The 13,267-nt window shown below is 31.5% G+C and overlaps 1 protein-coding gene across 1 annotated transcript in view; it reads left to right on the top strand.

Annotated features, from left to right (window-relative positions):
* The first annotated feature begins 2,458 nt into the window (after nucleotides 1-2,458).
* The window catches only part of Diap2 (Death-associated inhibitor of apoptosis 2), a 36,458-nt gene continuing 25,649 nt past the window's right edge, over nucleotides 2,459-13,267 (top strand). The window contains exons 1-2 of the mRNA XM_065511844.1: nucleotides 2,459-2,890; nucleotides 2,954-3,393. Coding sequence (XP_065367916.1) covers nucleotides 2,504-2,890; nucleotides 2,954-3,393 — 827 coding nt within the window. The 5' untranslated portion in view covers nucleotides 2,459-2,503. The remainder of the gene's footprint in view (nucleotides 2,891-2,953; nucleotides 3,394-13,267) is intronic.

The raw sequence follows: 13,267 nt of genomic DNA, 5'->3' as shown, positions 1-13,267 counted from the left end.
TATGTACATTAGGCTGGGTCGATTTGTATGGACGATCGAAAACTAAAAAAACGTATACAGTAGTTTTGACTTACCTGCCTTTCACTTAAGAGCATTTTGCATAGAGCATTTTGCACAAAACTTATGTTTTGTATATTTATTTACCAAACTCCATATAAATTCGTTAATTTAAGTGCATTGTTCATACCTGCACATTTAAGATAAGTGCATAATACTTTTGGAAGCTATAACTGGTTTTCATGAAACAAATTTAATTTAGCTGCCTAATACAAAATTAAATCAAAACATATAAGAAAAATACGATTTTGAATGAAAAAATATGTTGTACACTTCTTAATAATTTTAAAAGTAGCTAAAATATCAATTTGACGTTAGTTTTAGACGGAAAAATCTCAAAGCTTCGTGTAAATTATTTGCCGTTAGCTGCTTTTTTGGGCAGTAAACTGTAAATGCACTTACCAGCATCAATGAGCACAACAACCTGCACAAAATTTCGTGCAAAGTTGATTGTGCAGGTAAGTCAAAATTACTGTAGCAGAAACGCAATCTACGGAAAATTCTAAGAAAGTTTCCTCAAGAAACCATAGGCCTAAAATCAAATCCTATCTTGCACATTTCGTATTTTATCCAATAAAAAAACTATTTAAAAAAATACTGAAATATCATTGGATAAAAGACGAAATTCGCAAGATAGGATTTGATTTTAGACCTATGGTTTCTTGGGGAAAATTTATTAGAATTTTCAGCTATACGATTTTTCGTGAAAAAAATCGACCCACCCTAATATATTTATTGTTATTTCTTCTTATATAATGTACTCATGCAAGTATTATATGCTTTTTAGTGTCTAATATAAATTAATTGTTAAATAAAAAATTTTCTTTCAATTGCAAAGACATAATTATGTACGTTTCTTTCTTATAATTTTCGGAATTTTAGATTTCCCGAAAACCCCGAAATCCCGACTCGGGGTTTCGGGATTTTTTTACCAAATACCGAACCCCGGGATTTTCAAAAATTAGTCTCGATTTGCATCTCTAGTTAAGACCAATTCAAGGCGTATTTAACAAGGTGACAGCAGTGGCGAATTGAAATAAATACAGGCGAATTCACTTATTTTTTATATATAGAGTTTGACATTTGTGCGTGCTATTTCTATAATCAGCTGTGCTGCCGATGGCACCTTATTAAATGCACCTTGGACCAATTGTTGTTTTTGTAGAACTGCCACCACCATGGTGTAATGATTATAAGGTGTATGCGTTACGGCAACAAATACAACAATACAAAAACAAATAACTTTTATAGTGTCAAAAACAACTGACATAATGTATACAAACTACAGCAAAATAAAATTTTGACAAGATTAAAGTTGTAAAGAAACTCGAGCAAAAAAATAATCAGCTGTTTGATTAATGTCACCTTGTATATCATTACACCATGACCACCACCTTGTATGAATTCGCCTTGGATGTACAATATACATTTTGCGTCATTTGCTTCACAGAGTCAAGGCGAATTCATACATGGTGGTGTCAGTTCTACAAAAACAACAATTGGTCTTAACAACAGTCAAAAAACCAAAATGAAATATTAAACAAATAAGTATTTAAACTTAATATAGTGTAGATAATTGAATAGTGAGGGCTTTACTTATTTATGTAAGCAATAAATATTTTGTTAATATGTTTAGAATATGTAGATATTTAAATATAAAAACTTGCTTTGACAGTTGTTAGAACCAAAAAGCGAAAAAAAAAATTATCAGATGTTTGACTGACTCCACCTTGAATAAATTCGCATTGCACGGAGTTAGGGTTCTATAGCTGAAACAAAAAGTCGACTTTTTGACTTTTTCCGTTTTTTAAAAAGTCGACTTTTCGAACTTCGACTTTTTTCGTTTTTTAAAAAGTCGACTTTTCGAATTCTCGACTTTTGGTAATTTGTAAAAGTCGACTTTTCGACTTTGCGACTATTTTCGACTTTTTTCAACTTTTTACCATTTCTTATAAAAAATACATAGTTTCTACATTTATTGATGCGCCTTTTGTAATGTTTAGCAATAAAAATGAAATTTATCAAGGCAATAATAGTTAGAAGAATGTTGTGTAGAAAAAAGCTTTAATTTATAAACATTTATTTATTATTTATATTAGCACACACTACAAAAATGCAAGTGTATTGCAATAGTTTTAGTATAATGTTGCAATTAAATATTTTTTTTAAGAATATAAAAGGTCGACTTTTATCGACTATTCGACTTTTTTTCGACTTTTATCGACTATTTTCGACTTTTATCGGTTATTCGACTTTTGAGATAACACAATCGATTGTTCGACTTTTTCCGACCAAAAAGTCGATTTCGACTTTTCGACTTTTATCAGCAAAAAGTCGATTGTTCGAACAATCGATTTATAGAACCCTACACGGGGTATACTTTGTGATTTGCTTGTCTGACTTGTATTTATGTATAAAATTGTTAGTCTATGTATAAAATAATAAAATGAATTCAGAGGAGTCTCGTTTGCAGAGTTTTAATACATGGCCTACTGATGCTCCTGTCTGTTATCGGACTCTATCAGCCAATGGATTTTTTGCAACTGGAAACTTATTGGAGGTCGAGTGCAATTGGTGTCACTGTGTTATTAGTGATTGGGAAAATAATGACATAGAAGAACGACACATTCGCTTAAATCCTCAATGTGAATTTATTATAAATAGGCACCAATGTGGTAATTTGCCTATGACAATGACAGCGAATGATATATTACAGGTGCACCAACAGCGAAACTCGACTGGGAATGAAGTTCCCTCTTCAGCTCCAAAAGAACATCGCACTTTTGATTTACTAATAGAAAAGGATCGTTTAGCTACATTTGTAAATTGGCCGGTAATGAAACATAGTTTTTTTATACAGCTTCTACAATAATTTTATTAATTTAATGTTTATTAGAATCCAAATATTACACCCCAATCATTAGCAAAAGCTGGATTTTTTTATCGTAATCGATCTGATGAAGTTGAGTGTGCTTGGTGTAAAGGCGTTATTGCACAGTGGGAAAAACAGGATAATGCATTCGAGGAACATCAGCGTTTTTTTCCGGAATGCCCGCGTGTGCTACTGGGACCTTTAATTGAAATAGCCAATGATGGGATTCGAGATTTGGGTATTCAACAAATATCACCTCCCAAAAATCCAAAATATACATCATTACAGTCTAGACTTCGCACTTATTCAAATTGGCCAATAACGGATATTCAAAAACCGGAGGATCTGGCTCAAGCGGGTCTTTATTATCAAAAAGTTGATGATCAAGTCAGATGTTTTCACTGCAACATGGGATTGAGATCATGGGAAAAAGAAGATGATCCTTGGTTTGAACATGCAAAATGGTAGGTATAATACGTGTTGACATTTCTTAAAATTAATTGCATTATGTAAAAAATGATAACTTTATTTTAAAGCCTACTGAATTTTATAGTCTCACATATTACTTCACGTCGCGTTTACTAGTGCAAAATCATTTACATTTTAATATTTTTAAATAATTTGGCACATACATTTTTTGTACTTAAATTTTGTTGGAGCTAAATATAAAAACAAATATTAAAAATAGTAACACTAATTGCGAATTGATTATAAGCTTAGAGTGATGCTGCACCAAGTACTCACATTAATAATTTTGACAATTATTAAAATTTTAACTTTAGACTACATTTATAATTATAGATGACGTAATAATATTTAAATGCACCTGAAAACAGTAAAATCCGAATATGTACTAGTATAAAAACGGCAATTTATATGGTGTAATATCGTAAAAGAAACGAAAAGTAGAACAAAAACAAATTGACGTCACCATTTTTACTCTTTCGATAATTCGAAATTTCGCACAATCACAACAACCATACCTAAAGTTCGTATTTGCGCAAGTGTAAAGTATGGTGACGTGAATTAAAGCTGGGTTAGCCCGTTGATGGAATGTAACCGTAATGTTGACTACTTTAGTGCGATTATAGAACATTAAAAATATGTAACACGAATTTGACATAAAAGTAAAAAAAAAGAATTTAAGCGGTTGATAGTTGATTTTATATAAAAACCCCGGCTTCGCTCTGTTCATATTAAAACACAAACATTTCAGTAAAAGAAAAAATAACAAAAATGTTTATCTGTTTATTGCAACAATAACAATTATTAATTAAACAAGTACGAGTGCTATATTCGGCTGTGCCGAATCTTATATACCCTTCACCAAATTATACTTCAAAATAAAAATTTTAAATATTTTTAGGTAAACAAAATTTATTTTTTTTCCAAAGTTGTTGTTTAATTTTTTGGAAAAACAAAATTTCTAATTTCTTTTTTTTATATTTTATTTTTTTTTTAAATTTTAAATTTTTTTTTTTTTCAATTTTTTTTTGGTGAAAAAAAAAATCGGGTTAAAATTTTTTTCCGATTTTGACCCATTGTAGGTCCAACTTACTATGGTCTTATATACGTCGTTGCAATTGTCTTCGAAATATCTATCATTAGATATGCATATTGTCTATGTTAATGTCTTAGTAATCCAGATATAGGTAAAAAATAGGTCAAAAATCGAGGTTGTCCTGGTTTTTTCCTCATATCTCAGCCATTTGTAGACCGATTTTGCTGATTTTAAATAGCAAACTTCTCGAAAGTATGTCTGGCAGAATTATTGAAGATTTGGATCCCGAAGATATCTGGGGTCTTCAGAAAATTGATTTCAACAGACAGACGGACAGACAGACGGACAGACAGACAGACGGACATGGCTTAATCGACTCCGCTATCTATAAGGATCCAGAATATATATACTTTATAGGATCGGAAATGAAAAATGTGGAAATTACAAACGGAATGACAAACTTATATATACCCTTCTCACGAAGGTGAAGGGTATAAAAACAAACAAAAAATTAATTTTAAAGCTTGATTTTAAACAATGTTTTTTGTTCTTCTATTGAGGCAGTATTGTTAGCTCTTTAAGTTTTTCCAAAACAATTTTCTTATTAAGAAAAATGAGAAGTGAAAAGAAAGTAGTAACATTCAGTTCTTTAAATTTTCCTAAAATTTTCTCATACTCTCATACTTTGGAGTTCTTCACGATTCTCCAAAAAATTTATCTTTACAATCCATCTCCTGAAAATTTCGAATCGAATAAAAAAAATCGGACAAATCGTTCCAACCGTTCTCACGTGATGCCATTACATACATGGACCATTTAATTTTTATACATAGATGAACTATATACATGTGGGCAAATCCTGCGTGACGAACGTTTCATTCGTACACGTTTTCATATTTAAATATAAAAATTTTTTGGTTTTACAAATAAGATACCTCCAATGTATACTATACGATTTAAGTGCAATTCCAAATGGCATAATTTATTACCTTTTAATTGCTATTTCTTGCGAAATAATTGATCGCCAAGTTTTGTGACGCACGTTTCAAAAAATGGAAGTAACATTAAAAGTTGAAGTGTTTTTTCGTAATTTTAGCGAATTTTGCATAATAAAGCACACAAAAACTTATTCCTAAAAGAAAGATGAATGAAAGAGAATTCTAATATAACTTATTTGCATGAAAAGCCGAGAACATTTTGTGACGCACGTTACGCTCGTTACAAATTATCCAGATCTTTGAAAATTATCTCCTTTTCCGTGAGAAGTTGTGAAAAATTCCATTCAAAGTTAAATTACTCAAAATTAATTTGTATTTAAATTGAATGGTCATAAATATAGCTGTCAATCGAACGTACGTTCGTACGCTTTTGATGTCCAAAGAATATAGAAAACAAAACTTTTCCTAGTATTTTTTTCGTGATTCGATAGCATTTTGGTAATTCTATGTTTAGTGCAAAAGATGGATTTCATCGAGTTTTAGTTATCATAATGATAGTTATAAACATGTGGTAATGAACGTACGCAAAATAGAAGTCAACTTTGGCTGACAGTAGTGAAATGTAAAAATCTGCGAAATGGAAAGGAATATGTAAAAGCGATTAGGTTATTTTAAAAGTGTATTAATGTAGGTCTATATCCGGTTTTTACACAATAAATTATATCTATTGGTTTTTGTTTAATTGGCTTAAGCACCGGTCGCGAACGTACGGGTCGCAAACATACGATTTTTCGATATATTTTTTTATTATTATCACCATGCATTTTCCCATAAATATCTTCAAATTTCCTTAACAAACAAGTAAGCCCGACCATATAATTCCCTTCACTAAGTAAATGAGCAAAAACATTATTCTTTTAAAAATTCAACAATTTATATTCCTGAGTGATCTTCGAAGTGGGCCTTTATTGACTGATCACCATGAAATTAGGCCGTAGTTTATGTCTATCAGCCCAATTATGAATAAAAAATTCCGCGGAAGTTTTTCCCAATGAATTTGAATAGGAAAAATGAGAAAAGGGGAAAAACTCCCGGGAAATTTTTATTTATAATTGGGCTATATATGAAAGTTATTTATGTTGAATTTTATGGGTATACCAAAATTTTTATGAGATTTATGAACGTTAAAGTGATTTACGGAAGCGGGTCTTATATGGGAGCTATGACTAATTATGGACCGATCATAATAAAATTTGGTGACATAAATTCGGTATATATACATAATTTATTTTGAACGATATATGTGTAGATACTATACCGGTTTTTTTTTGGTTAAGCCGGTTTCGGTTTTTTTGAAAAGCTCACATTTCGAATATCGAAGAAACCGAGTTTTTCTCCTCGAATAGCCTTTTTTATAAAAGTGTGTTTTTATGAGTTTTAGTCTATTAAAAACTTTAAAAAATATTCAAAATCTAAAAAACTTTTTTAAAACAAATACTCCAACTATTTTAGAAGACTTTTTATATTTAGACAAATGTCACAAGCGATCTGGAAAGCTTGAAAACTTACTCAATGCTTTGTTAACTAAAAACTGTGTTTTATTCCTAAGAGATTATTTAAACTTTCATAAGGTCTTCAAATCTTCGGATCAAATTTGACCAAATAGAAAACAGATTTGTTTGCCAATTTTTTTTTTAAACCTAACTTTTGAAATTAAATAAAAGTCATAAAATATCAAAAATAAATGGTGTAACAAAAATTGATGGTTTTTGCTCCAGGCCAAATATAAACCAAAGACCTTAAGTACAAACAATTTTATAGATAATTTTGTTTGCCAATTTGTTTTTCTGAAAACCTAACGTAGTTGTTGGCATTTGAAATTAAATAAAATTTCAAAAATATCAACCACTCAAATTTGACCTGGAGACCTTGTGAAGGTTAAAAGAAGTAATCAAAATTAAAACTAAAAAGTATTTAAGCGTTTTAAAAAGGCTTATTTTTGTTATTAGAATACGTGTATGTATATTCTGTATCATAATTATATGATATATTTTTTGTTTTAAGTTTTTCCATGATCCGTTTTTGTTTTAATAGCTATTATTTTAATAAATACAATATTCTTCTTATTTCTCGGCGTTTTAATATTTTGCCAAAAAAAGCGGTTAACCGGTTATTATTAAAAAACCGAAACCGGGTTATATTAAATTGCAATTTTTCGAAGAAACCGGTTTCTAAAAAATGTCGAAGAATCGATCACCCTACTAGATACCTACATAAATTAAACATTTATGACCGATAAAGTCTAATTTCGGGAGGACATTTGTATGGGGGCTAGGTGAATTAAGACCAATCGTTGTTTTTGTAGAACTGACACCACCTTGTATGAATTCGCCTTGGCACTAGCAATTAAAAATCAAAAGCAAAAAATGTTTTTATTTTAAGGTGCATAAATGAAGAAAATAAGAATGCGTGTAATTTTGTTTTGCATTGTTGTGGTATGATTTATTGAGGTCAGTGCAGATTTGAATTTACAATTGAATAAATTGAATAGGGTGGTTTACAGTGACGATATACAGTGACTCACAGCTTATTTGATGCAGGTAAAATTCTTGGTAGAACCAACCAGGTACAATTATTAGGGAGAGTTTTCAATATTTACCCCTACAACGCACAGTGGTATGAGAAAAAAAAGATGGAAATAAATCTGTAACTTCTGAAATTTGACATACGCACAGACGAAGTGTTGTGGGGTTTATGTTTTGAATTTTGACCGCACGGGCCCACTGGGGGTGCGGCCAGGGTTCCCCAAAGTAGGACACCTCGGGTATGTTCAATTTTTAAAACGATCCTATTTCTTCGGGATTGTTCCGATTTCAAAAAAATTACGTATATGGAATCTCCTCGACGAGCTATAAGAGATATCAATTATCTCTTATAGCTTAGGAGATATTCGCATGTGAAAATTAAATTTTCAACATTTTTACCCACCCTACTCCAGTTTTTTGATAACAGCGGATCCAAATATATCCCGATTTTCTCTATTTTTCTTTTGTTGGACTAACAATAAATTTATGTATGAAATGTATAAAAAATTGTTTAAATATCATGACTGAGTACAAAGATACATGCATTTGAATTTTAAAAATTTTAAAAAGGAGTTTTTCGCTATTTTTTTGGGAAAAAAGTACTATTATTCTTTTTAAGTTATCTAAGAAATTTCCAAAAGGATGTATAAAGAATTTGTACTTTTTAAAAAGCTAACTTTACGTCAAATGTTTTAAATTAAAAAAAAATTGAAAATTTTCAATACCGAGGGGACCAGGTCCATTCAAAGAACGCCTATTTTTTATGTAAAATTCAACTTTAGGGCAAAAATTCTCAAATCGCATACTCGATATCAAAATATAGTAACCCATTTACATGGCCCAATATGTTCTTAATTATTTTGTAAAGGGTTCCTAGTATGTATATTATAGCCTAAAAACTAAAAAATCCCATTTTTGGGATTTTTCAACACTTTTTTTGGAATTGCGGGATTCCTGATTACAAATTTAAAAATTGGTGTTCAGTTTTTCATTTTAAATCGAAAAATCTATATTACTGTAAAATTTTGTTAAAAAATAATTATCGCGGATGCCCGGTCTACAAGGAGTTACTAAAAAGATTAAGAGAGATGCAAAAGCTGTTGATAGGTGAAATAGTTGAATCAACACCTACAAATTCGGTATCTACATCTAGACCACTAAGCTCTGGAGTAGATTTTTCAAATGATAAAATAAATGCGGCTCATCCAGTATCACAGGAAAAATGCCAGGGAGCTACAATTAATGCTGGAGCCAGCTCATACGCCAGTATTTTAAAAACGGGTTATCAAAAGCCAAAAGTCCCCCAAAATATGGGAGGATTGGAAAACCTTATGCAAACACTTACTGAGAATATTTCCTCTCTTAATCAAAATATGACTAACTTCATGTCATCCATGCAACACACAATACAAGAGCTTCTGAGAGCACAGAACCAAATGATTCAAATTCTATTAACAAGAAAATGAATTTTTTGAAGATATGTTTCTGGAATGCAAATGGTTTAAACCAGCACAAATCGGAAATTTCCCATTTTATGTTAAATAAAAGCATCGATTTGATGTTAATTTCGGAGACACATCTTACGAATAGATATAACTTTAATATATCAGGATACTCATTTTATTACACAAACCATCCGGATGATAAGGCACATGGCGGTACCGGTATCATAATTAGAAACCGATTGAGACACTATGCCCTAGATACGTTTTCAAAGGATTATATGCAAGCAACATCTATTCGCCTTGAATACCCAGCTGGAGACTTAACTCTGAGCTCTATATATTGCCCACCACGTTTTTCGATGACCAAGGAGAAATTTGAAGAATTCTTTATAAGACTAGGAGATCGTTTTCTGGCATGTGGAGACTACAATACATATTGGGGTTCGCGATTGGTAAATCCCAGAGGTAGACAGCTGTATAAAGCTCTAGTTGATCGCAAAAATTGCTTAGATTTTGTGTCTCCTGGATACCCAACTTATTGGCCAACTGATCCTAGAAAAATTCCTGATCTAATAGACTTCGCCATATGCAGAAATATTATTCGGAATGCAATATCCACAGAAATATCCTATGATCTATCTTCTGACCACTCTCCTGTAATTATTAATTATTGTGAGAGACCCAACATCCCAAGATTTCCTAAGGACTCTTTGTATTTTAAGACAAATTGGCTAAGATATAGGAAATATATCAGCAGTCATATCCACACAAATCCTAATTTACAGTGTGAGGAAGACATAGATAGGACCGTCAATGACTTCACGTCATTGATTGTTTCTAGGTGTCAGATCCCTCCAAAAACTAATACGCCTATTTCAAGTTCGGATATTGAAAGACTTCTTCTCGAAAAGAGAAGACTCAGAAGAGAATGGCAACATAATAGATCACCTGCTGCAAAGCAGAGGCTGTCCGCAGCAGTACGAAAACTAAAAAGAGCCCTTCATTTAGAAGAGGATCGCATAAACGAAAATTATATTAAAAGTTTGACGAGTACAAAATACACAAATTTCTCTCTTTGGAAGGCAACGAGGAACATTAAGCCACCGGTAGAGGCACAAAGCGCTTTAAGAAAAGCTGACGGAACCTGGGCACGAAGTGCTATAGAAAAAGCCTCAGTATTTGCTGAACATTTAAGTGAAGTATTTCAACCCAACTCCACGGCAAATGAGTTTGAACTAGAAGAACTGCCAGCTTTAACAATGGCTAATGCAGCCCAATTCGATATTAGTCCTGAGGATGTTAATAGAGTAATTAAACATAAATTAGACTTGAAAAAATCACCGGGATATGATTTAATAACGCCATCAATGATTAAGAACCTACCAAATGTGGCAATTGTGCTATCTATATTGTTTAATGCGATCTTGAAACTAGGAATTTATCCAAAAAATTGGAAAATTTCTCAAATAATAATGATACATAAACCGGGTAAAGATTTAACCCTGCCATCTTCTTATAGACCTATTAGCCTACTCCCTTGTTTGTCGAAGCTATTCGAGAAAATATTCCAGAAAAAGATAATACCTTTTTTGAATGATGGAAACATTATCCCAGTACACCAATTTGGTTTCCGTGAACATCATGGCACCATTGAACAGGTCAATCGTTTAACTGGAGAGATTAGAAAATCTTTTGAATTAAATAAATGTTGATCTGCCGTCTTTTTAGACGTTGCTCAGGCTTTTGACAAGGTATGGCATAAGGGTCTAGTACATAAAATCAAATGTTTACTACCACTATGTACTCATAAATTGCTGGAGTCTTATTTATCGAATAGACTTTTCAGAGTTAAGTACAATGATTATGTGACGAGAGAATACAAGATTGGAGCTGGCGTTCCACAGGGAAGTGTACTAGGACCTACGCTATATTTGATTTACACCTCCAACCTCCCTACGTGCGATAAACTAACAATTTCAATATTTGCTGATGATACCGCCATTATTAGCTCAGACGAAAACCCACTCATGGCATCTAGTCAACTACAGAATTACCTCGTACGTGTGGAGTCATGGTTGAAAAACTGGCGTATAAAGGTAAATGAGCTGAAAAGTAAACATGTTACGTTCGCTCTAAAGAGAGGAAATTGCCCACCTGTCACACTCAACAACGTTAATATACCGCAGTCTGATTATGTCACCTACCTTGGTATTCATCTAGATAGACGGCTTACTTGGCGCCGACACATAGAAACCCAGAGACTTCACATGAAGTTAAAAGCCTCTAGCTTTCATTGGTTAATCAGTGACCAATCAAAATTAAGCCTTGAATATAAAGTCATCCTGTATAAGACCGTTTTAAAACCAATTTGGACATATGGAATTCAATTATGGGGAATGGCTAGCAACACCAGTATTGATCTTATACAGAGGGCCCAATCTAAAATTCTTAGGACCATGACGGCAGCACCATGGTACATAAGAAATGAAAACATCCACAGAGACCTAGAAGTGACATTGGTAAAGGAAGAGTTCAAGAAAGTTCGTGAGAAATATATTGTGAAGCTGCGAAACCATCTCAATACGCTTGCAAGACAACTTGTGCAGACCCAAACCCGATCCAGGCTCCGTAGAGCAGATCTACCACCCCGCTAAGATGAGTGACAGTTTACGATTATGGCTCTCTTGCTGAAGAGCAAATAGTTTTAATTTTAGTTATAAAATTTAAATACTTATTGTAAGGTCAAAATAGACAGATTCAATAAATCAATAAAGCGTTAAAAAAAAATATTCATAAATAAAAATTATATTTCAAATTAAAAAACATTTGTTGTCGTATTTTTCAAAAAAGTATTCCATATTCATAAATAAAAATTTTATTTCAAATTAAAATATTTGTATCTTTGCAAAAACTCAAAAAAAGCATTTTTTGTCGTATTTTTCAAAAAAGTATTCCATGATTTTTTTAGTTGTAAAAAGTTATATATATCTTTGAAAAGTAGACAAAATGTTATTTGCAGGCAAACATACTTTTTATGAATTTCTATGTTAGGTAAATTCTCTGCGAGTTGTTAAGTTTTCCCTAATTAATTTGCCACGTAAATGGGACAATGTAGACATATTATATGTCAACGGATAGGGAATTTTGTCTACTTTTCAAAGATATATATAACTTTTTACAACTAAAAAAATCATGGAATACTTTTTTGAAAAATACGACAAAAAATGCTTTTTTTGAGTTTTTGCAAAGATACAAATATTTTAATTTGAAATAAAATTTTTATTTATGAATATTTTTTAACAAAATTTTACAGTAATATAGATTTTTCGATTTAAAATGAAAAACTGAACACCAATTTTTGAAAAACTGAACACCAAAATTTGTAATGAGGAATCCCGCAATTCCCAAAAAAGTGTTGAAAAATCACAAAAATGGTATTTTTTAGTTTTTAGTAGGGTATTCAATTAATCGGGTTTCTGGTTTAATCGGTTAATCGAGCAAATAATTAATCGAGGTTTAGATTTAATCGGTTAATAATCGGTTAATTTAAAATTATTCGATTAACCGAATAATTTATATTTTCATTTCAAATTGAAAATACAACAACGAATTTTGTATACAAAAACATAAAAAATGGCAAATAAGGTATCTGAGATTATTTTTGTAAACATATCGCCTATTTGCTGCAACAACATCATTACTCAAAATCCCTGTTTATTGAACTGAGTAATACAAAATATGCGCTGTTCTATAATCTTTCATAAAGTTTTATCAGTTTTCAAAAAAATAAATTATTTTTTGTGTGAGGGTGTTTTGTTGTTGTAAACATTGTAAAAATTCATGTTTTCTCGTATATTTGATAAGTAAAA

This window comes from Calliphora vicina, chromosome 5, assembly GCF_958450345.1.
Source record: "Calliphora vicina chromosome 5, idCalVici1.1, whole genome shotgun sequence".
In the NCBI taxonomy this organism is placed as follows: Eukaryota; Metazoa; Arthropoda; class Insecta; order Diptera; family Calliphoridae; genus Calliphora; species Calliphora vicina.
Note: the sequence above shows the minus strand (reverse complement) of the source record. Positions and strands in the feature narration are given on the sequence as shown.